Source organism: Perognathus longimembris, unplaced genomic scaffold, assembly GCF_023159225.1.
Source record: "Perognathus longimembris pacificus isolate PPM17 unplaced genomic scaffold, ASM2315922v1 HiC_scaffold_5458, whole genome shotgun sequence".
Taxonomy (NCBI): domain Eukaryota; kingdom Metazoa; phylum Chordata; class Mammalia; order Rodentia; family Heteromyidae; genus Perognathus; species Perognathus longimembris.
The window spans coordinates 5414-28670 of NW_025960887.1; the positions used below are offsets into that span (position 1 = coordinate 5414).

The 23257-nt window shown below is 68.6% G+C and overlaps 1 protein-coding gene across 1 annotated transcript; it reads left to right on the forward strand.

The window, feature by feature from the left end:
• Nucleotides 1-12152: 12152 nt before the first annotated feature.
• LOC125345273 (serine/threonine-protein kinase pim-3-like) lies at nucleotides 12153-14843 on the forward strand. The gene is made up of 6 exons (XM_048337492.1): nucleotides 12153-12459; nucleotides 12547-12656; nucleotides 12744-12794; nucleotides 13258-13627; nucleotides 14198-14374; nucleotides 14463-14843. The coding sequence occupies exons 1-6, from the start codon at nucleotides 12375-12377 to the stop codon at nucleotides 14648-14650; spliced, it is 981 nt and encodes a 326-aa protein (XP_048193449.1). The 5' UTR covers nucleotides 12153-12374; the 3' UTR covers nucleotides 14651-14843.
• Nucleotides 14844-23257: the final 8414 nt, after the last annotated feature.

A 23257-nucleotide genomic window follows, 5' to 3' on the forward strand; every position in this document is an offset into this window, starting at 1 on the left:
CCGACAGGGACGCCTGGTGAGAACGACCAGGCTCGGTGGGGCTCTGGGTTTGGGACTAGCCATGAGGCCAGATGCATGTGGGTGCTGTGCCTGTGGGGTGAGGGGGTCAGCCTGTGGGGTGGGGGGGTCGGCCTGTGGGGTGGGGGGGGGGTCGGCCTGTGGGGTGGGGGGTCGGCCTGTGGGGTGGGGGGTCAGTCTGTGGGGTGGAGGGGTCAGTCTGCGGGGTGGAGGGGGTTTGTGGGGTGGAGGGGTCCAGTCTGTGGGGTGGAGGGGGTCGGCATGTGGAAGGGGGTCAGTCTGTGGGGTGGAGGGGTCGGCATGTGGAGGGGGTCAGTCTGTGGGGTGGGGGGGCTCAGTCTGCGGGGCAGGGGGGTCAGTCTGTGGGGTGGAAGGGTCAGCTTGAGGGGGTGAAGGTTAACCGGGGGGGGTGAGTCTGTGGGGACAGGGAGGTCAGCCTGTAGGGTGAAGTGGGGTCAGCCTGCTGGGGGCAGCGGTGGGAGGGAGGTCATGATTTGCACACCCCTCCCTCCCACACCGATATGCACCAGGGCTGCCTGGGAACCACTGGCTCTGCCCCCCCTCCCCCCCCCCCCGGGCTCAGTCAGGCTGCCACAGCTTGCGCCCAGGGCAACCTCAGTCCTGCCCCGCCCTGGGCATCCCTGCCCCCCCATGGCGTCCCAGACGCCCCCGGGGGGGGACGGGCCCCAGGCCCCGGCAAGGTCAGGTGGCCAGGCCGCAGGACGTCTCTGTATCCAGGGCAGCGTGGGGCCGGGCCCCTGGCCTGCCGGTCCGGGCTCCGGGCACGAGCACCACGTGGGGCTGAGGCGGCCAGGACTGCAGCCCCGACGGCCGCCGGCGTCCCGAGCGCGGTGCTGCCCGGCAGAGTCCCGGGCCCGACGTGGGAAGGGCAGGCGGCCAGAGGGCGGCAGGAGGAGCCGGGGGAATCCACAGGGCAGGGCGGAGCCGCAGCTGCCCCCCGGGGCTGAGGCCTGGCCCTTCCCGAGGACGCGAAGCTGGACCCGCCACCAGGCTCGTCCCGAGGGGACAGGTCGGGGCCACAGACACAGAGCTGCCCGCCGGGCGAGCCACACAGGCCTTCCCCGAGAGGCTGCTCCGTGTCGGGAGCCCCAGGGCAGCGCTTCGGGGCCCCGGGACCCCCGCGGGACTCTCGGGACCTGGTGGTGGCACGTGTCCCGGCTGCCCGGCCGGCTTCCTGCCGTGGGTCCTGGTGGCATCTGTCTCGGTGTTTTCCTGCCCCGCGAAGGACCCGGGTAGCCCTGCGCCTCAGAGCTCCTTGTCCACACTTGGCCTAGCTGTGGCAGCGCCCCCATCCCTGCCCTGCTGAGGGGGGGCCGGGACCCCCTTCCCACCCCCATCCCTGTGCTGTCACCCAGGCTCTGCCCTGCTGAGGGGGGGCCGGGACCCCCCACCCCCATCCCTGTGCTGTCACCCAGGCTCTGCCCTGCTGAGGGGGGGCCGGGACCCCCTTCCCACCCCCATCCCTGTGCTGTCACCCAGGCTCTGCCCTGCTGAGGGAGGGCCGGGACCCCCCGCCCCCATCCCTGTGCTGTCACCCAGGCTCTGCCCTGCTGAGGGGGGGCCGGGACCCCCTTCCCACCCCCATCCCTGTGCTGTCACCCAGGCTCTGCCCTGCTGAGGGAGGGCCGGGACCCCCCGCCCCCATCCCTGTGCTGTCACCCAGGCTCTGCCCTGCTGAGGGGGGGCCGGGACCCCCCCAATCTGAGCCCTGCCCCGGCCAAGATCCTCTCCGTGCAGGCGGGGCAGGCGTGCCGAGCTGAGCAGTGGAGGCACAGGGCTTGGGGAGAGCAAGGAACGGGGGGAGCCCCTCACGGGGCGCTTTCCCGGGGCGCTTTCTGAGCGGGCAGCAGAGCCTGGGCCGGCCTGGCCTCCGTCACACGCGAGCGACCCAAGGCGGGGGAGGGGGCCGCGGCGGGGGCCGGCGGGGGGGCAGCCCTCTCCCCCACAGAGGAGCCTCCAGAGGCCGCCGGGGCGCCTCGTGGGGGGCTCCTCGGCCACCGCAGGCGCCAGGGCCGGCCCGGCACGTGTCCCGGCCGGGCCGACTTCCCCGCTGGCCCGGGGCCACGGCCGGTCGGGACACGGTGTGCGGCTGGAGCGGGGCGTGTGTTTGCACAGGGTGCTGGGAGGCCGGCGGGGCAGGACAAGGGCCCATTGTGTCCCCAGGCACCCTCCTGCCCGGCCTGCCCGGCCTGCCCCCCCCGCCGTGGCCCTGGGCCCCCTCCCCCGGCCCACGCGGACTCGGCACCCGGCCGGAGGCCCCGCCGTGCTCTCCACACGGACAGCGCGTGCCCCCCCGCCCCCCGCCCCCCCGCCCCCCCCGCCGCCCCCCCCGCCCCCCGCCCCCCGCCGCCCGCGCCCGCGCCCGTGGGTCACGGCTCACTCATGGGGCCGGCCCACGCGCGTGCCGAGCCCGCGCCTTGCCCCGCAGGACCCGGCCCGCACACGGCCTCCGGGGGGCAGGGGCGCCGTCCCCAGGGGCAGGGCTGGGCCGCCGGAGGCGCAGGGGGTGGTGACTGAATCCTACGCCAGCCGAGTCCCAGCTGGGGAGTCCACAGTGGGCGGCAGGGGCTGCTGGAGCTCCCCGGGGACGCGCCCCCCCACACGTGCGCACACGCGTGCACTCACGCCCCCGAGGGCTCTCCCCAGGGACTGACCTGAGGGAAGGAGGACCCAGCTGGAGACGCCCAGGGCTCCCGGGGCGGGAGGGGGCTCGGTGGGCACACGCAGCTCCCCAGTCCCCGGGCCTGGGGTCCCACAGCCCCCCTTCCCCTCCCCCACCCCGGGGCCAGGTGTGGGACGCCGGCTCACAAAGGTGTCCTGTGGTGACCGAGGCTGGAGGCCCCGGGCGGGACCCGGGACGGCCACGCCAGCCCTGTGCAGGCGGTGAAGCGTGCGTGCGTGCATGCGTGCGTGTGTGCGTGCGTGTCCGTATGCGTGCGCGTACTTCTCACACGGACAGCGGGGACTGGGGCCAGCCAGGAGGCGGGCGGAACAGGCCCGGGCCTGCGTCACGGGGAATCACCTACGACAGCAAGCGTGGGCAGGCAGCCACCTGCCCGAGGCGCTGGCTCCCCTGGAGGTGGCCCAGCAGGAGCAGCAGAGCCTGGGAGGCCAGGATGGGAACCAGAAGAGGTGGGCAGTGCCCAGCCGCCCCCCGCCGCCCCCCCCCCCCCAGGACTGGGGGGCCAGTATGGGAGCCAGGAACCGCGCAGAGCACCCGGCACAGGGAGCCTCACTGGGCCTGAGCCCTGGGGGTGGATGAGGCCTTGACCCCCGAGCAGACAGCCAGGGCCCCCCAGAGCCGTTGGTGTGGCCTGGAGCAGGGCCGCCCCGACATCTGTCCTACTCTGCACACGCATGACCCCGCCAGCAGGCTAGCCCACGCCACTCCTGCCCGGCTCTGACCACGGGGTCCCAGCCCCACCGGACGGGCCGGAGTCACCTCTGCTGGGGGTAGGTCCCAGCCAACCGGGCTTCAGGGCCGCCGAGCCTGGCAGAGGCCCCTCGGCCTCGGAGCCGGCCCTCCTCTCGCCCTGCCAGCCCCTCCCCAGGCACCTCCCCCGGGCTCTCTTAGGAAACTATGAAGGCCCGGGCCCTGCCTCTCCAGCTCGGCCCCAGCCCCATCCTGAGCCGGTGTGGCCACCGCCCCAGTAGCCTGCCACCAGCCTCCGCTCCCCACGGGCAGAGGAGGATCAAAAGGAGGGTGACCCGGGGCCTGGAGGGGGGGTAGACCCTGTCTCTCACCTGCTAGCTTCCCCCTCTTGGACAGGCTGTGGCATCACCAGGAATGGCAGGATCCAAGAGACAACCCCCCTCCCCAGGCCCGGGCTCCTGAACCCCCCCCCCGGCCGGCCGGCACGCACGCCGTGGCTGGCCCGTGGTGCGGCTGGGGTACAGAGAACGGCACGCTCCGTCCTGAGTGAGTAGGATGCGTTCAGAAGCAAGGCTGCCTAGGATGAAGGGGGCGGAGGCCCCTGGGGCGGGGAGCACCACAGGCCGGGGGGCACCAGGCTCGGGTCAGGCCGGGTACTGGGGCGCAGCAGCAAGCTGGGTGGCCGGGGGGGGGGCCCTCTGCTGGCTGGCCCCCAGGGCGGCCGGTGCCCTGGGTCTCAGAGGCAGCCACCGGCTCACCCGCCTGGGAGGGGGGACACCAGGGCCGGGTCGAAACCCCAGCACAGAGCAGCCGCGTCCCAGAAACCACGAGTCAGCAGCTCCCTCCCTGCCCGGCCTGGGAAGCCACGGGGAACGCCAACCAGGCGTGGCCAGGAGGAGAGAGGGGCGAGGAGGGCCCAGCCGCCCGCCTCCTGTCCCTCGGGGCAGAGGCCAGGGAGGGTGGGGGTGCGTCCCCTCGGCCCAGCCCCCCCCATCCCCGGTGGACCGTACTGGGAAACTCGGTAACTCGGGGAGACGGGAGGCCCAGCCCCACCTGCTCAGGTGACTGCGCTGGGCAGAAAGCGGCTCCTCATCTGAGCACCCCGCTCCAGAATGGGGCCCCTGCAGTCCTGACAGGTGGCTCTCCCTTCTCCTTCCTGAGCCCGGCTGGAACTGGGAGGAGGGCGAGTCATGTCCCAGCCCCCCCACCCCCGGCAGGGCCAGAGCAGCCCCCCCACCCCCCGCCGCGGCGCCCGCCACCTCGCACCGGGCGTCTGCCGGCAGCCCCCAAAGACGGGATGTTAGGCCCGGTGGGGCTCGGCCCGTTCCCGGGTGAGGCTGCAGGTCCGGAGCCGCTGGAGAGGCAGGTGTGGGGCCGAGCCCGGGACACAGCTCGGCCGCCGCTCTGGCCCAGCCCAGGAAGGCGCCTCCCTGCGGAGCGAGGCCTCCCGGGGGCACCAGGGGGGCAACCCGCAGCCCGGAGGGGGCCCCCCGGTCGGGGGACAGCGGGAGCGGGCAGGGGGGTCCCGCGGGGTGGGCTGGGGGGACAGGGCATTTCTTGGGAGCGGGGAGCCCGGCCACCGTGGAAGCACAGAGTTCCCCCCCACTCCGCGGCAGCCGGCTCGGCCACGGGGCTGACGAGGGAGGCCAGGCGGGAAGGTGTCCGTGCCCCAAGAGGGCCAAGCTCCCGTGACCCCCAGAGCCCACCCAGCCCCACTTCGCCGGAGCCCTGGCCGTCCCTCCATCTCCGTACGGGAGCTCGCTGGGGCTCTAAGCATGGCATCCGGACAGCGGTGAGACCCGGCGTCCAGCCCTGACCACCCCACCCCAACCCCAGGGGCCAGGGCTGTGCCCACCCGGTGGGGGTGGGGGGCGGCTGGGGCAGGCCCGAGCCTTGGCAGCCCGTGGGTTCTAGAAGAGAGCGAGGAGGTGTGGCGTACACGGGCGGCGAGGGGCGTGCGGGCCACCTGCGGGTGTGCACGGATCCCCCCTGCTGTGAGTGTGCACGCCCCCCGCCTGTGAGTGTGCACGGCCCCCCCGCTGTGTGCACGGACCCCTCACTGTGAGTGTGCACAGACCCCCCCGCTGTGTGTGCACGGACCCCCGCTGTGAGTGTGCACGGACCCCCCGCTGTGAGTGTGCACGGACCCCCCCGCTGTGAGTGTGCATGGACCCCACTGTGAGTGTGCACGGACCCCTCGCTGTGAGTGTGCACGGCCCCCCGCTGTGAGTGTGCACGGCCCCCCACTGTGAGTGTGCACGGCCCCCCGGCTGTGTGTGCACGGACCCCCGCTGTGAGTGTGCACGGCCCCCCGCTGTGAGTGTGCCATGGGCCCCCCCGCTGTGAGTGTGCACGGGCCCTCCGCTGTGAGTGTGGCGTACACAGGCGGTGAGGGGCATGTGGGCTGCCTGCGGGGTGTGCACGGACCCCCCCCCGCTGTGAGGTGTGCATGGGCCCCCCCGCTGTGAGTGTGCATGGGACCCCCGCTGTGAGTGTGCACAGGCCCCCACTGTGTGCACGGACCCCCGCTGTGTGCACGGACCCCCGCTGTGAGTGTGCACGGCCCCCCGCTGTGAGTGTGCATGGACCCCCGCTGTGAGTGTGCACGGCCCCCCGCTGTGAGTGTGCATGGGCCCCCCGCTGTGAGTGTGCACGGACCCCCCGCTGTGAGTGTGCACGGACCCCCCGCTGTGAGTGTGCACGGACCCCCGCTGTGTGAACGGCCCCCCGCTGTGAGTGTGCACGGACCCCCTGCTGTGAGTGTGCACGGCCCCCCGCTGTGAGTGTGCACGGACCCCCGCTGTGAGTGTGCACGGACCCCCGCTGTGAGTGTGCATGGGACCCTCACTGTGAGTGTGCACGGACACCCCCGCTGTGAGTGTGCACAGACCCCCCCCCGCTGTGTGTGCACGGACCCCCTCTGTGAGTGTGCACGGACCCCCGCTGTGAGTGTGCATGGACCCCCGCTGTGAGTGGCACGGACCCCCCCGCTGTGAGTGTGCATGGGACCCCCCGCTGTGAGTGTGCATGGGACCCCCGCTGTGAGTGTGCACAGGCCCCCACTGTGTGCACGGACCCCCGCTGTGTGCACGGCCCCCCGCTGTGAGTGTGCACGGACCCCCGCTGTGAGTGTGCACAGACCCCCCCCGCTGTGTGCACGGCCCCCGCTGTGAGTGTGCACGGGCGGCGAGGGGCGTGTGGGCCACCTGCGGGTGTGCATGGACCGCCCGCGGGTGTGCACGCCCCCCCCCCGCTGTGAGTGTGCACGGACCCCCCGCTGTGTGCACGAACCCCCGCTGTGAGTGTGCACGGCCCCCCCGCTGTGTGAACGGACCCCCGCTGAGTGTGCGCAGGCGGCGAGGGCGTGCAGGCCGCCTGCGGGTGTGCATGGGCCGCCCGCGGGTGTGCACGCCCCCCCCCCCCCCGCTGTGAGCGCACACGGCCAGCGCAGCGTGCCCCGGGGCTGGCACGGGGGTGCACTCAGACGCGCCGCTCTCCAGCTCCCCCCCCCAGCTGGCCAGCCACCGCGGCACCCTGGGGTGCCTTCCCGGCCAGGTGGGTCCTCCGCTGCCCTTTCCTGGAGAGCACGCGCCGCTGTGGAGAGGAGGCGCTCAGGTCGGCCGGGGCAGAGCCGGGGTACCCCCCTTTCCAGAGGCGGGCACGGTGTCGTGCCGGCCCAGCGTGCCCCGCCACTTCCCAGGAACAAGGAAGCGCCCTGCGGTTGGCGCGGAGCCCGGCCGCTGCTCAGTGGGGTGCCCCACCCCAGCCACCTCGCTGCGGGGTGCGCGGGCTCCTCCGGGTCTCCAGTGGCCCCGCAGCCCTCAGCTAGCCTCGGTCCTGCCCCGCAGCCCCGGACTCTGCCCCCTCGGCCACTCAGGCCTCCCGGCCCCTCCCCCAGCGGCGCCGAAGGAGACCGGGGACCCGGGTCCTAGGGCTCAGGAGGGCAGGCCAGCCCCCCACCAGCCTGGTCGGCAGGCCTCGGCACACGGGCGTCTCCAGGGGCGCGGGAGGGGTCCCCCCCGCCTCGGATCCCAGGGTGGCCAGGGCCTCCAGGCAAGGCGGGCGGGGGGGGGGGCCAGGAGACCCCAGAGCACCAGGGCCCTGCCGAAGGACAGGGTCCGCCTTCTGGATTAAGTCCATTGCCGTGGCTGCCCGGTTCAGCCCCTACCCACTCCCAGCAGACCCGAAAGGAGCCAGGGGGCAAAGGCAGGCTCCTGGCAGCCTCGTGTGCTGGCAGGTGCCTCTGATACGGAGAGAGTCCTTTCCGGTCCTTTCTCTGTAGGCAGAACTCTGGGTCCCATGACTTCCTCCTCAGAACCACCTGGACCACCCCCACACGCCCGGGCACGAGGGACCTGCCCCCCTCTCCCCCAGGTCCATTTCTGAGCTGTTAAAGGAGGCCCACAAGGACTCAGTCTCAGGAGTGGGGGAGCTGCTCAGGGCTGTCAGGGAAGGGGCCAGGTCAAGCCTGACCTGAAGCTCGTCATCTGCTCTGCCCTGCTTCTGTCCAAGCCTGACCTGTTCTTGGACTCAGTTCATGTTCTGGCAGCAACACGCCTGTTTGAGACCTTGGCAGGGCTAGCTGCCACCCACATATTTGTCTTTCCCCCAAGTCCCCGCTCCTGTGAAGGTCACTGTTCTCTCTGAACACACACATGCACGCACGCGCACACACACGTGCACACACCCGACAGCGGGATCCCGAGGCTGACGTGCGGTGCAGGTGTGTGCCGGGCCCAGGAGACAGGCAGGAAGGGCATCTGGAGGGACGGCTGTAGGCCGGCAATCACGCCCACAGTGAGGTCCCCAAATCCTTGCCCTAGTCTGGGAGGCTGTGCCACTTGAAGAGGCCCCGAGTGCACCCTGCGGAAGGCGCCTCCCGCCCCTGGTGACCTGAGCCCCGCAGGACTGGGGGGGGGAGGGAACCCTCCCCCTCCTCCCTCCACCACCCGGGCTGCTTGGCCTGAGGGTCCCCCTGCCGACTGAGAGGGCCCTGAGAGTGGATGGGTGAAGTTCCGGGCCTGTGCGGCCATGGCAGCCCCCCCGCACACCTGCCGGGTGTGGTGGGGGGGCATTTCACAGGAGGCCCCCGGCCAGCAGAGGCCCACCCTGCAGACCACGTGGGGGCTGGGGCTCGGGGGGGCTGGGGGGCGGGGCCGGAGCAGGAGCGGAGTGGGGCCTTGGCCCGGGTGCAGGGGGGGGGTGGGGGGGAGCCCGGGGCTGGGGTCTGAGGAGCGTCTCCTCAGGGGACCCGTGTCAGGCACGGGAAGGGGGGCTCCCAGGGTGCGGCTGCGTGGAGCCAGCCTGACTGCAGGCCAGTGCTGGGTGAGGAGGGCCCCTCCCGCCGGCCGCTGCCACACCAGCCACAGCTCCACGCAGCTCGGGCTGGCTCTGGCTTCACCCCTCCCGGAGAAAGCTGCAGGCCGCCTGCGGGACCATGGGAGCTCACGGTCCGTCCCACTGAGAGTCTAGCTCAGGCTTGGATGCAGCAGGCCACCCTCTGCCCCCTCAGGGTCTTCTCTGCTGAGGCCGGGCGGCGCCCCGGGGGGGGGCGTCCCTGGGTGGCTCAGGGCTAACACCTCCTCTACGGCATATGCTGAGAGGGAGAGGCCGCCCGTCCACACAGGGGGGCCTGGGTGGAGGCCCCAGGACAGGACAGGGCCCCTGGGCGGGGAGGGGGTGTCCATCCGCCTCTGCCACAGTGGCTAGAGTTCACACGGGCTGGCGGCCCCTCAACTCTGGACACCTCTGGTGAACCATTGCAAAATCCTGGCTGGGTCCGCTGGCTTCGCTCCCCGTGGGTGAGAGGCCGCGCCAGGCGTTTGGGGCAGGAGGGGAAAGGGCATCACCTGTGCGGGAGCAGCTTCCTGCCAGCCTCTCGCTGCAGCCCTGGGCCAGCGGGCTCAGGGGTGGCAGGTCGGCCTCTTCCGTGCTGACCCGACTGGCCAGGGCCAGGCTCGGGGTGGGGCTGGCCTGGCTTCGCTCCCACTCCAGGGCCAGGGGTCAGGGTGTGAACGGGGGCCATGGGTGGCAGCAGGTGCTCGCGCCAGCTGTGTCCATCTGGTGGCTGTCCAGCTGGGCTCAAAGGCTGGTGGCAGGCCAGCCCAGGCAAGGCCAGCAGCCTCTGTAGTGGACTTAAGGTTAGATTGAGCCGGGTGCCGGTGGCTCACGCCTGTCATCCTAGCTACTCAGGAAGCTGAGACCTGAGGATCATGGTTCAAAGCCAGCCCAGGCAGCCTATGAGACTCTCATCTCCAATTAACCACCAGAAAACTGGAAGTGGCGCTGTGGCTTAGGTGGTAGAGGGCTAGCCTTGAGCTGAAGAGCTCAGGGACAGCGCCCAGGCCGAGTTCAAGCCCCATGACAGACAAAAAAAAAAAAGGTTAGATTGTTTGGGGCACAAGTAAACTGCTCATGGCTGGGACTGCCCCCAATGGCTGAAGGGACACTAGCTCCAGGACAAGGTCAGGAGCAGAAGACAGTGGGCCAGTAGGGAGAAGGAGATGGAGCGGGGACAGAGCCACAGGCTATGGTAGGAAGTGGGGGGCAGGGGAGGAGACCCCGGGCATGGCCCAGTCTGGAGAAGGCACAAAAAATGACCAGGACAGAGTCAGGCAGACCTGTGGGACACCCAGGGACCATCTGGACACAGGCCGATGGAAGTGGCCGTGTCACTGGCGTGGACACCGGCAGTGGACAAGACTACCAGGAGGAGGAAGAGAGGAGGACCCGAGGTAGCCTGAGAGGAGGGGAGCAGGGGGCATGGGGGCGGGGGGAGGCAGTGACTCCGCCCTCCCCGCCCCTCCATGTATGGGCATGTCTCAGGTGGGCGTGATGATATGCCTGAGTGTGCAAGTGTGTTTGCAAGCTGTTCTGAGCATGAGCGTCTGTGTGTGAGTGGGTGTGAGGGCTTGTGAGGGGAGAGGGCCCGGGACTCAGCCCCGTCCCTCCTACTCTAAGTCAGGGAGGTTAGCCTGGACACACTGCTCCAGCCGCGCACCGCCCTCCTGGTGGCGGGCAGGGAACCCCGTGGGTCCGGCTAGCCTCACCTCCAGTTCACTGCACGCAGTGTGAACTTAGCGGTCATGAGCAAAGGAGGGCGGGACGCCCGGGGGCTGGGGGAGGGATGGGGTGCCGACTTTCTGTAGGATCTTCCCTGCTCACAGTTCTGTGTTTGACTGGCCTGGACCTGGGCCCCCTATGTTTGTGGTGGGAAGCCTAAGGCCAGGCCTCTACAGCCTGCGGGGCTCAGCTCCCTTCTCCCAGCCTCTCCCACCTCTAGGTGCGCCCCCTTGCTGCTGCTGGTGGGCTGGGCCTACTCAATAAGGCTCAGAGCTGTTTGCCAGGCCGCCCCCCCCACCCCCACCCCCAACGCCATAGATCTTCCAGGAACCGCCTGCCCCAAAGAAAAACCACATAGGTGTCCTGTATGGGACTTGGCTGGGGTTGAGAGGGCTTACGGGGCAAGGATGGGCAGGAAGGGCAGAAGCCCTGGCAACCCTGTGGTGAGGAGCCCTGGGGCCTGCATGGCAGGAGAGCACCCGACACTGCGCCAGGAGCCCAGTTACAGAACGCCGGAATGACCAGGCCCAAAGGGCAAGAAGGGGTAGGAGAAGCAAGAGAGGAGCCCCCTCCAGCAGGGCCTGGGCCCAGGGCACTGGGGGACAGAGTGAGGGCGGGGCCGAGGGGAGCGGCGGGTGGCAGTGAAGGAGGAAAAGCCAGGTTCTGAGGCAGGGGTGGGTGCAGTCACTCAGTGGCCCCGGAACACCAGCCTCCGTGCTCAAATCCGGACGTGCACGGGTACCTGCCATCAACCCGCTGTGGGGCCGTCCCCGAGCCGGGGCACCCGTGGCAAAGGCGGGTCTGGAGGCCCGGGTCCCGATCGGGGCCGGTGGGCGGTGGGGTCCAGATCAGGGCGGCCCGGGGGCGGTGGGCGGGTGGACCCCCGCCAGGAGTAGGGGAGGCAGCGGCGGGCCCAGGCCTCGGGAGGGAGGGCGGGTGGGGGGCCCCCGGGGCTGCGGCTGCGCGGTCGGGGCCGGGACTGCGTGCCGGCGTCGCGGTGCCCAGCCGGGCCGGCCTGCTCAGGGCTCCCGGGGGCCCCGCGTCTCCCGGCCGGCCACGTTCGCACCGGGGCGCGGGGGCCGCCGGCGAGGCCCACGCGCGGTGCCGACGCCGGCCCCGGCGGCAAAGGCATCCCCACCGACTTCCGGCTCTCCTGGGGACCCCGCACTCGGCGCGCTCGGGTCGCCCACTCGGGGTGCGGGGGAAGGAACGCGCGCGCGCGTCACCGAGCCCCGCGGTGACCTTCCTTCGCACCGCCTGGGGGCGGGGCCCGCGCACGCGGCCACGCCCCCCGCTCCCCATTGGCTCTGCCCTAATTCCTCCGTGTCCTTTCAAAACCTCGGCTCCCATTGGCTCTGCCGGCCCCACCCGCGCGGCGGGCGGCGCCGGCCCCGCCCCCCCGCGCCGCCCCCCCCCGCGAGCTGCGCCTGCGCAGAGCGAGTGAGCGCGCGGGGCGGACGCAGCGCGCCGTGCGCCTCCGCGACTCTACTACGGAGAGCTAGTCCCCGAGAGTAGCCGCCCCCGCCCTCGCGCGGCTCCCCACGACCCGACCCGCGGCGCCGGGCGGTCCCAGCGCCTCGTTGGCTGGCCCCGAGCCGCCGCGCGCTCGAGCCACGGGGCGGGGGGCGGGGCCGCGCGAGGCCCCGCCCCCGCGGAGGGATCTGGCCCTCCGCGGCCCAAAACCCCGGGGCGAGGCGGCCGGGGCGTCTGAGCCGCTCGGCCCGCCGCGTCTCCCCGCCGTCCCGCGCGGTCACCGGGCGACTGCGCCGCGCGGCCGCCTCGCCGAGCGCCGGCCTCGGGCCCGCCCGGCCCGCCGCGTCGTCCGCGTCCCGGGAGGCCCCCCCCCCCCGCGTCCGCGCCGGCCGGGTGAGAGGCGGCGCCCGGCGCGAGGCCGCCCGCGATGCTGCTCTCCAAGTTCGGCTCCCTGGCGCACCTCTGCGGGCCGGGCGGCGTGGACCACCTTCCGGTGAAGATCCTGCAGCCGGGTACGCGGGGGGGCGGGGGCCGGGAGCGGGGCCGGGCGGGGGCCGGCGCCCCGCGCGCGGTGCCAACCCGCCCGCCTGTGCCCACAGCCAAGGCGGACAGGGAGAGCTTCGAGAAGCTGTACCAGGTGGGCGCCGTCCTGGGCAGCGGCGGCTTCGGCACGGTCTACGCGGGCAGCCGCCTCGCCGACGGGCTCCCGGTGAGTCGGGCCGCCGGGGCTGAGCGCGGGGCCAGGGCGTCGCGGGGACGACGGCCTGACCGCCCGCCCGCCCGCCTTTCCCCGCAGGTGGCGGTGAAGCACGTGGTCAAGGAGCGGGTGACGGAGTGGGGCAGCCTGGTAGGTCGGGGGGCGCGGAGGGGGGACCGGGAGTCCCGGGGGAGGGGCGCGCAGGCCGGGGGCTGGGGAGGCCGGGAGTCCCGGGGAGGGGGGCGCGCAGGCCGGGGGCTGGGGGAGGCCGGGAGTCCCGGGGAGGGGGGCGCGCAGGCCGGGGGTCGGGGAGGCCGGGAGTCCCGGGAAGGGGGACGCGGGGGCCGGGGAGGCCGGGAGTCCTGGGGAGGGGGGCGCGCAGGCCGGGGGTCGGGGAGGCCGGGAGTCCGGACGGGGGGGGCGCGCAGGCCGGGAGTCCTGGGGAGGGGGGCGCGCAGGCCGGGGGTCGGGGAGGCCGGGAGTCCGGACGGGGGGGGGCGCGCAGGCCGGGAGTCCTGGGGAGGGGGACGCGCAGGCCGGGGGTCGGGGAGCCCGGGAGTCCCGGGGAGGGGGGCGCAGGCCGGGAGCTCACCCCCCCCCCCCCCGTCCCCAGGGCGGCGCGGCCGTGCCCCTGGAGGTGGTGCTCCTGCGCAAGGTGGGCGCGGCGGGCGGCGCGCGCGGCGTCATCCGCCTGCTGGACTGGTTCGAGCGGCCCGACGGCTTCCTGCTGGTGCTGGAGCGGCCGGAGCCCGCGCAGGACCTCTTCGACTTCATCACGGAGCGCGGCGCCCTGGACGAGCCCCTGGCGCGCCGCTTCTTCGCGCAGGTGCTGGCGGCCGTGCGCCACTGCCACGGCTGCGGGGTGGTGCACCGCGACATCAAGGACGAGAACCTGCTGGTGGACCTGCGCTCAGGCGAGCTCAAGCTCATCGACTTCGGCTCGGGCGCGCTGCTCAAGGACACGGTCTACACCGACTTCGACGGTGAGCCGGCGGGCGGGGCCGCGGCGCGGGGGTCCCCCCGCCGCGTGGGGGGGTTAGGGAGCCCCGGGGCGTGCGCGTGACGCGGGGCGCCGCGCCCCTCCCTTTCCGGGCGGGCCTTCCCTGCGTGCGTGCGTGCGTGCGCAGCGCGGGGGCGCCGCACCAGAAATCCCCGCATTGCGGAGCGCGGGGAAGCCGGGGCTCCCCGCTCCCCCGCCCGCCCGGCCGGCCCCTCCTCTTCCCGCTCCTCCTGGGCTGGATGCCTGTGACCTCCTCCTTCTGTTTGTTGTGAAACCCGAGCCGAGGCTCATGTGACGCAGCCCTCCCGCGGCGGCCCGCGCCTCCCCGCCCCGCCGCCCCTCCCAGGCCGCTGGGCTCCGGACCGCCTGCGCCCGGCCTCTCCGGCCCCCCCCCCCCCCCCGCCCCCTTCTCCCCCCCCACCCCCCCCCCCCTCCCGCGCTGGGGGTTTTTTCAGGGCAATGCCTAGCAGAATCTGGATAATAGGAGTGAGGTAGCCAGAGCGCGCGGTGCCTGGGGTCCTGACTTCCTGCCCCCCGTTCCTCTCCATCCTAGGCACCCGAGTGTACAGCCCCCCGGAGTGGATCCGCTACCACCGGTACCACGGGCGCTCGGCCACGGTGTGGTCCCTGGGAGTGCTGCTGTACGACATGGTCTGCGGGGACGTCCCCTTCGAGCAGGACGAGGAGATCCTGCGAGGCCGCCTGCTCTTCCGGAGGAGGCTCTCCCCAGGTGGGCCTGCCGCCCCTGGCTGGGCCCGGGAGGGCCACAGGGCGCCCCTCCCTCCTTTCCTGACCCCCCCCCCCCATCTCTTCCCCAGAGTGCCAGCAGCTCATCGAGTGGTGTCTCTCCCTGCGGCCCTCGGCGAGGCCCTCCCTGGACCAGATCGCTGCCCACCCCTGGATGCTGGGGGCAGAAGGAAGTGTCTCTCAGAGCTGCGACCTCCGGCTCCGCGCCCTGGACGCGGACGATGGGGAGAGCACCACATCCAGCAGCGAGAGCTTGTGAGAGGGGCCTGACTCCCCCTGGCGTGGGATGCCTCCTTGAAAAGCAGTGATCTTTGACCCATGGTGACCTTTGCCCTCGGCACCGGGCCCGTTTCCTTAGCTTTGAGTGCCTTTTTGAACGCTGCTCCGTGGGACCGGGTTTCCTTGAGCTCCTCTGTCCAAAGACAGCCCCGGCCCGGCTCCGGGGGAAGTGAGGTCCCGCCTGCCCCGGGTGGATACTTGAACCAGAGACCTCTCCCACCCGCTGCTCCTTCCTGCAGACCCGGGGCACGCCCACCAGTGGGCACCGCGGCCTCGTGCCCACCCCCCTCCCTCCAGTGTCACGGTGTTCGTCTGGGTCGTCCCTGCACAAGCAATGCAACAGCCGGGCGGAGCTGCCCGCCTGCCTCCCCGCACACTCGGTCCGTGTCTGTGCCAGCGTCTGTGTCTGTTATTTATGGTGTGATCCCCACCCCACAGGGCACCCCTGTCCTGCCGGGGCTATTTATTAAGCTTAATTTATTTGTTGAGGTTCCTGAGCGGTGGTCTCTCCAGACCCCTGGGGGCGGCTGGCAGGGAGAGGAGACCGAGGCCCACCCTGCTCGCCCCTGTCTGGAGGAGACCTTGTACCGAGACGGGGGGCGGGGGGCGCGACTGCCACCCTGGACACTCTGCACTGGGGGTGGGGGTTAAATTATTGACCTGTACAGTCTGCTTGTGGCTCTGAAAGCTGGGCGGGACAGAGTCTCAAGCCCTTAATTTATTTTAGCAGCTGTGTTTCTGACCCTGGTGCGCTTAGGCACCCGGTGGGGTTCTTTCAGTTCAAAAGCGTGAGACGTCTGGAGATCATATTTTTTATACAAGTATTTCAATTACATTTCTTTTTTTGTATGTACTGAGTGTTGTGTGTTTATTGCACGGGCGGGGGTGGGGAGGGTTAGAAGAGCCTGGCCTTGTACCCAGGAAATCCAGCCCGAGGACCCCGCACATGGCTGGAAGCTGCCGGTCTTGTCTGCATCCAGGGGTTCAGGGCGGTCTGAGCCTTCAGGAACGGCCCTGGTGCCCTGCTCTCGGCACTTAGAGGCTCAGCCTGGTGGCCGCTGGGGAATAGGGTCCTGGCCAGGGGCTCGGTGGGTGGGGTGGGAGGGGGTCCCAGGCAGTTCCTGCAGGAAGCAGGGAGTGGGGTTGGGTGCTGAGTTCCGGCAGGTGTAGGGGTGGGGCCCTCCAGCCGAGTCAGGGGCTGGTGAGGGGAGGCTGGGCGGGCTTCCCGCCCACACACCCTTGGCTGGGCAGTCCCTGAGCGAGCGGCCCAAGTGTGTTACTTGCCTGTGACTGCAGGAGCTCTGCTGCCCCCTCCTGAAGACTGGCGGGGGAGGGCTGGGGGAGGGCTCCTGACACCACAGCCTCTCGCCTGGACAGGGACCCCAAGAGGGCAGCTTCCCTCAGACCTCCCACACTCCCAGCTCTTGTCACCCCAGCCCCATCAGGGTGTCAGCCCAGGCCTGCTAGGACCCTTCCCGCAACTCCAGACCCACACGAAGACAGTCCACGGGCAGCAACCTCGAGCCCCGCAGTCAACAGAATTTCCTGACACAGGTGCTGTGGCCAGGTTCCCGAGAACACGGCTCATTCGCCCATCCAGCTGTCCTCCCACCTCCCCACCTGTCTAGCCATCCTGTTCCAGTATGTTCCTAGCCCGAGGAGCAATGTGCTGATGTGCACCCAAGTTCAGGTGAGGTTAGGCCCATCCTGAGGAACTGGGGGGCCCTGGTGAGGGAGGTGCAGATTGTAGGGGGTGGTAGTCCCGCCCCTCGAGGGGTGGGAGTGTTAGGATGGTGGTGGGAGGCCAGTCCAGGCAGTCGCCTCCACCGTTAGCACCGTCTCACCCCCTCTACGTGACAGTGCACGCAGAGAGCCTGACACCACCCCATCCAGCTAGGAGTTCAAGGCCCCAGCCGAGTTCTCTCAGACGCAGGTGTCTACTGGGCTGTGCACTGTGGTGGACAGGCAAAGTCCAGGATGTGGAGCCCCAGGGCCGTCCCTGCAGTGAGCTTCCAGAACAATCTCCGAGGGCATCGTCTCAGGCAGAATTGCAAGTCAGAACTCAGAGCTTGATGGCCAGGAACGCCCTGTTAGCTTCCCACCACGGCAGCGGGGCCAGGGGGGCGCGGAGCCTGCCGCGTCGTGAGCCTGTGTGGCAAGCACGCTCTGGAGGGGAGGGTGGCCAGGAAGCCCCGATGGGGAAGGACCGGGGTCCCCACACCCCTTCAAGAGCCGGCCGGGGGAGCCCCTCCTCTCCAATGGGGCCCGCCCACCGGGTCTTCCCCGGGACGGTCGCTCCGGCCCCCCGCCCACAGCTGTTCTGGCTGCTCTGGGCCCTTGGCTGGCGTGTGGAATAGATGAAGGGCGTAGGGCCTGCCCCACCGGGGGCTTGCTGAGTTCGGTGCCCCCAGCCCTGCCCCACGGACTCCCTTGGGCCCTGCAAAGTCTGGGTGACCCACATGATGGGATTACCTGGGTCCCTCCAGCCCCTCCCCGGGGAGAGCCCAGCTGAGCCCACGTCCGCGCCCCGAGGTCACGGCGGCCTCTGGCTGGGCAGCGCAGGTGCCTTCCACACAGGGAGCTCCTCCCCTCCCCTGCCTGGGCAGCTGGGGCCAAGCGTGCCCCTCGTGCGCACCCCTGGAGGGGTCCCGGGGGACACGGGCATGGGCCGGCACCCACCCAGCACCCATCTCTTCACGCAGAGACCCTGGGGAGAGATCAGGCTGGGGCTCGGGCTCCTGACGGGTGCAGACCCACCTCACCTCATCACCCGTGTTTTGTTTTTAAGAGGATCTTGCTACGAAGTCCAGCTGTGTGGACCGCAGAGTCTTCCCGCCTCCGCCTCCCGCGTGTGAGCTGCCACGCCCATGCTCCCAGACCCCCTGCTAGGACAGCAGAGGAGCCCCGCCCCCCGGCCCCAGGGCTTTCCAGGCCTCCAGACCAAAGTGCGGAGGAGTCAGGGCCCGCCTGGCCGACTAGGCTCGCTGTACTGTGCATGGTGCACCCCCCCCCCCCATCCTGCACTCGCTTCTCACGGCCTTCCTCCTGAGGCTGGAAGGCTCTGGGTTGGAGCGGGGGTGGGCGGGCTGACCCCAGAGAGGTCTGCTGATGGGCACAAGTCCCAGCCTCTCGGGAGCCCTGCGGCGGGGTAAGACCCAGCCCCCACAGCACAGCGGGGCCTGTCGCCGTCAGATCCGCGGCAGGAGGGGCCCAGGGCTACGAGAGGCACAGCCTAAGACTGCTCACCCTATAGCCCACAAAAGCACACGCGTGCCAGCGTGTGTGCACGTAAGGTGTGCATCGGTGGGGGTGCGGACCTGCCGCCTCCACACACGTGTGTGGCTGCATGTTTGTGCCTGTGAGTGTGGGTGTGCAAGCGGGCCTCCGTCTGGGGACGTGTGTGTACATGCATGCACTACAGCGTGACTTCACAGCCCGCCTGTGCCGCGTGCATAGCCTGTGAGTGTGGGTGTTCAAGCGGGCCTCCGTCTGGGGACGTGTGTGTGTACATGCATGCACTACAGCGTGACTTCACAGCCCGCCTGTGCCGCGTGCATAGCCTGAGTGTGGGTGTGCAAGCGGGCCTCCGTCTGGGGACGTGTGTGTGTACATGCATGCACTACAGCGTGACTTCACAGCCCGCCTGTGCCGCGTGCATAGCCTGAGTGTGGGTGTGCAAGCGGGCCTCCGTCTGGGGACGTGTGTGTGTACATGCATGCACTACAGCGTGACTTCACAGCCCGCCTGTGCCGCGTGCATAGCCTGAGTGTGGGTGTGCAAGCGGGCCTCCGTCTGGGGACGTGTGTGTGTACATGCATGCGCTACAGCGTGACTTCACAGCCCGCCTGTGCCGCGTGCATAGCCTGTGAGTGTGGGTGTGCAAGCGGGCCTCCGTCTGGGGACGTGTGTGTGTACATGCATGCGCTACAGCGTGACTTCACAGCCCGCCTGTGCCGCGTGCATAGCCTGAGTGTGGGTGTGCAAGCGGGCCTCCGTCTGGGGACGTGTGTGTACATGCATGCACTACAGCGTGACTTCACAGCCCGCCTGTGCCGCGTGCATAGCCTGAGTGTGGGTGTGCAAGCGGGCCTCCGTCTGGGGACGTGTGTGTACGTGCATGCACTACAGCGTGACTTCACAGCCCGCCTGTGCCGCGTGCATAGCCTGTGAGTGTGGGTGTGCAAGCGGGCCTCCGTCTGGGGACGTGTGTGTACGTGCATGCACTACAGCGTGACTTCACAGCCCGCCTGTGCCGCGTGCATAGCCTGTGAGTGTGGGTGTGCAAGCGGGCCTCCGTCTGGGGACGTGTGTGTACGTGCATGCACTACAGCGTGACTTCACAGCCCGCCTGTGCCGCGTGCATAGCCTGAGTGTGGGTGTGCAAGCGGGCCTCCGTCTGGGGACGTGTGTGTACGTGCATGCACTACAGCGTGACTTCACAGCCCGCCTGTGCCGCGTGCATAGCCTGAGTGTGGGTGTGCAAGCGGGCCTCCGTCTGGGGACGTGTGTGTGTACATGCATGCACTACAGCGTGACTTCACAGCCCGCCTGTGCCGCGTGCATAGCCTGTGAGTGTGGGTGTGCAAGCGGGCCTCCGTCTGGGGACGTGTGTGTACGTGCATGCACTACAGTGTGACTTCACAGCCCGCCTGTGCCGCGTGCATAGCCGGCTGCTGCTGGAATCTTCTCCCCGCCCCTCACCCCTTGTGACGCCTGCCACCTGACCACCCTCCCTCCGTCAGAGGGCACAGTGGCATGTGGGGGGGGGGTCCCGTGAGTCAGCCGCCCAGGGAGGAGGACACTGGGGCGGGAGGGAGGCAGGCAGGCGCCCCAGGGAACCAGAGCCCCCCCCCCCCCCCCGCCAGCCTGGGGGCTGCGCTGCCCCTCCCGGCACACACGGGGGCAGGCCCGGAGGGGAAGGGCGTCCCACACCCCTGTGGCCCGGCCTCTGCTGCAGGAGTCAGGGTAAAACACGTGGGGGGGGGGTCCAGCAGGGGCAGGGCTGCGGGCGGCTGAAGCAGGGGCGGGGGGGGGGCTCGTTTGGAGCAACGGGAGGCGGGGTTGGGGCTCAGACACGCCCACGCATGGGGGGGGCAGGCAGAGGCCCAGGGGCGGGCTGGGAGGAGGGCAGAGTCCTCCAGGACAGGAAGGAGGTGGGAGGTCAGCACACCCGAGCCGGGCTGGAGGCTGCCCTGGGGAAGACCCGGGCTCCATGGGCACCCATGGGCACCCGTGGGCACCGCCACCCCAAGCACGGGCCAGGGCCCGAGCAGGCCAAGGCGGCACGGGCCAGGGGCCCCGAGGCCTCTGCTGGCCCAGGCAGCTCTCTGGGGGGGGGGAGTCTGAGGTCCTGGCCTGGTGCCCCCCCACTCGCCTGCTCTGCCCTCCGCCTAGCCACCACCCAGGCCTCTGAGCCCCACGCCCTGCCGGCCACCTTAGCCATGAGAGGGCTGGTCTGGAGGGGGAAGGAGAAGAAGAGGGGAGGGGAGGAAGACAGGGGAGGGCAGGCAACCTTTTCCGGGTCACCCCCCCCCCCGCCAGGCCTGCACTCTGTGTCCACACCCAGCCAGGTCCTGGGGTCAGGACGGCTCTGGGGTCCCCGCCCTGGGGTCTCTGCTTTGAGGTTCCCGCTCTGGGGCCCCTGCCATGGGGTCCCTGCTGGGGTGGGGGCTGGCGTCCGCCTCGGTCCTGGGCCCCTGCGCCCCTGACAAACACGCCCGGGCTCCTGAGCCAGGCAGGGGCAGGTGGGGAGCCAGGCAGGGCAGGTGGGGAGCCAGGCAGGGCAGGTGGGGAGCCAGGCAGGAGGGGCAGGTGGGGAGCCAGGCAGGAGGGGCAGGTGGGGAGCCAGGCAGGGGCCCACATGCACTGCCACCTTACCTGGCCTCTCCGGGAGTCTAAGGTCCCCAGCAAATAGGGCCACACCAGCGGAGGCGACCTCTTCCAATGAGAAGGGTGCACACACCCAAGCTCGTGTGTGTGAGTGTGTGTGTGTGTGTGTGTGTGATCTGTGGTATCTGTGTGGTGGAAGGAGCTGGGGGAGGCCCCATACAGAGATGGTGGCAGAGAGCTTGTACAGGGGGTGTCGCTGGCCTGCGCCGCCACCCCAGAAGCGGGGTCCAGGGTCTGCTACACGTCTTTCAGCCCCGTTTTTTTGTTGGTTGGTTGGTTTTTGTGTTTTGCCTCTCGTGGGGCTTGGACTCAGGGCCTGAGCACTGTCCCTGGCTTCTTTTTGCTCAAGGCTAGTGCTCTACCCTATGAGCCACAGCGCCACTTCTGGGTTTTTCTGTGTATGTGGTGCTGGGGAATCGAACCCAGGGCTTCATGCGTGCTAGGCGAGCGCTCTACCACTAAGCCACATTCCCAGCCTCGGCTCAGTTTTATAAAAAGCAAGCTCCTAAATTAATACTCTGAGTCACCTTAGAGATTTCTCACAGAATTAAATGGAAATGCTAAAAAAAAATCTTCAACGGGCATTTTTAGACTGTTTTAGGGAGGCGCAATTTGCATATCATAGAATCCACCCACGCGAAACCGTTTCGGCGGTCCTCCTACAGTTAATAATTTTAGTACGTTTACTAAGTTTGCAACCACCCTTGCCATCTGATTTCAGAAGAATCCCATCCTTACCTCAAAGCTCCAACAGACTTAGGAGCTGGTCCTTCATCTTCCCCCTCCGACCACCAGCCTGCTTCCTGTCTTTATAAATTTGCCTTTTCTGGACGCTTCATGTAGATAGCCATCTGCACCAGTCAGGGTGTCTCCCAGCCAGTGGGCACTGAGGGTAATGAGGTCCTAGTTTCCCTGTCCTGTCGGCACTGGCTGCTGTTTTTCTTTGGACGGTAGCCATCCTCCTGTGTAAAGTGATGTGGTTTCACTTTGGGAAATTTCTAGTAGCAAACAATAGCAAGCATCTTTTCATGTGCTTAGGGCTGTTTGCGTATCCTCTTTCCTGAAATGTCTCCTCAAACGTCTTACCTTCCCTACGGTTCGAACACAAGGCCTTCACTTACTCGGCAGACGTTCTACCACTTGACCCAGGCCTCCAGACCATCCTCGGCCTTATTTTTCAGGTAGAGTCTCTCGCTTTTTATAGCTAGGCCAGCTTCGGATGGTAATCCTCGCACTTACATTCCAGTCCTGTACTGCCATGCCCCACATGGTATTGGATGGAGTCTTGATAACATTCGGCCTGGCCTTTTTTTTTTTTTTTGCCAGTCCTGGGCCTTGGACTCAGGGCCTGAGCACTGTCCCTGGCTTCTCTTTGCTCAAGGCTAGCACTCTGCCACTTGAGCCACAGCGCCACTTCTGGCCATTTTCTGTATATGTGGTGCTGGGGAATCGAACCCAGGGCCTCATGTATATGAGGCAGGCACTCTTGCCACTAGGCCACATCCCCAGCCCTTGAGTTGTTATTTTTGACCAGATCTAGCCCATCCATTTTCTTTACGGCTTTTGCCTTTGGTGTGGCTCTATCAGAGCACTTTGCCTTATTTATGGTCACAAAAACTCCTGTGTGTTTTCTTCTGAACCTAGTAGTTTCTGCTGTGCTGGGTTAGCCCGACGGCTCACGAGGAGAGGAGGTAGTTTCCCCTGTGCTGGGCTAGCCCGACGGCTCACGAGGAGAGGGGGTAGTTTCCCCTGTGCTGGGCTAGCCCGACGGCTCACGAGGAGAGGGGGTAGTTTCCGCTGTGCTGGGCTAGCCCGACGGCTCACGAGGAGGTAGTTTTGAGAGCACCGTGGGGAGTGAGGCAGCAACAGCACCGGGCATTTTCCTCCATCCTCCAGCTTAGTTCCTTTTTGAAATTGACACTACTGGATCCTTTGTATTTTTCATACAATCTTTATGACCAGATTCCTAATTTCAGCAAAATCAAAATAAAACAAGAAAACTCGAACCCTGATCACGTTTTAATAGGGACGGTGCCCGTCCTGAGGCTTGAACTCGGGAGCGTGGGTGTTGTTATCCCTGAGGTTGTTTTGCTCTAAGCTACAGCTCTGCCACTTGAGCTCCGGCTCTGCTTCCAGCTTTCTTGTGGCTGATTGGAGATATGAGTCCCGCAGACTTTCCTACCTAGGCTGGCTTTGAATGGTCCTCCTCAAAGCTCAGCCTCCCAAGTAGCTAGGCTTACAGGTTTACAGGCATGCGCCACCAGCACGCAGTGCAACTTCTTTTTTTTTTTGGCCAGTCCTGGGCCTTGGACTCAGGGCCTGAGCACTGTCCCTGGCTTCTTCCCGCTCAAGGCTAGCACTCTGCCACTTGAGCCACAGCGCCGCTTCTGGCCGTTTTCTGTATATGTGGTGCTGGGGAATCGAACCTAGGGCCTCGTGTATCCGAGGCAGGCACTCTTGCCACTAGGCCATATCCCCAGCCCGCAGTGCAACTTCTTAACAGTATTGAGTCTTCTCATGCACGTCAATTAAATGCCTCTCCATTGGTTTTGATCTTAACATCTCTTGAAAATGCTGTGTAGGTTTTTTTGTGTAAATGGGGGGGGGCAGTAATAGGGTTTACATTTGGAACCTCTTGGCTGGTACCCCACTACTTGAGCCACAGGTGTCGTGAATTGTGCCTGGGCTGACTTGGGAC

What these genes read in the sequence shown, in the direction of transcription:
- LOC125345273 (XM_048337492.1), top strand. Translation starts at nt 12,375, where the DNA reads ATGCTGCTCTCCAAGTTCGGCTCCCTGGCGCACCTCTGCGGGCCGGGC. An exon ending in GGTGAAGATCCTGCAGCCGG is followed by an intron (nt 12,460 to 12,546) that starts GTACGCGGGGGG and finishes CTGTGCCCACAG; the next exon opens with CCAAGGCGGACAGGGAGAGC. An exon ending in TGACGGAGTGGGGCAGCCTG is followed by an intron (nt 12,795 to 13,257) that starts GTAGGTCGGGGG and finishes CCCCGTCCCCAG; the next exon opens with GGCGGCGCGGCCGTGCCCCT.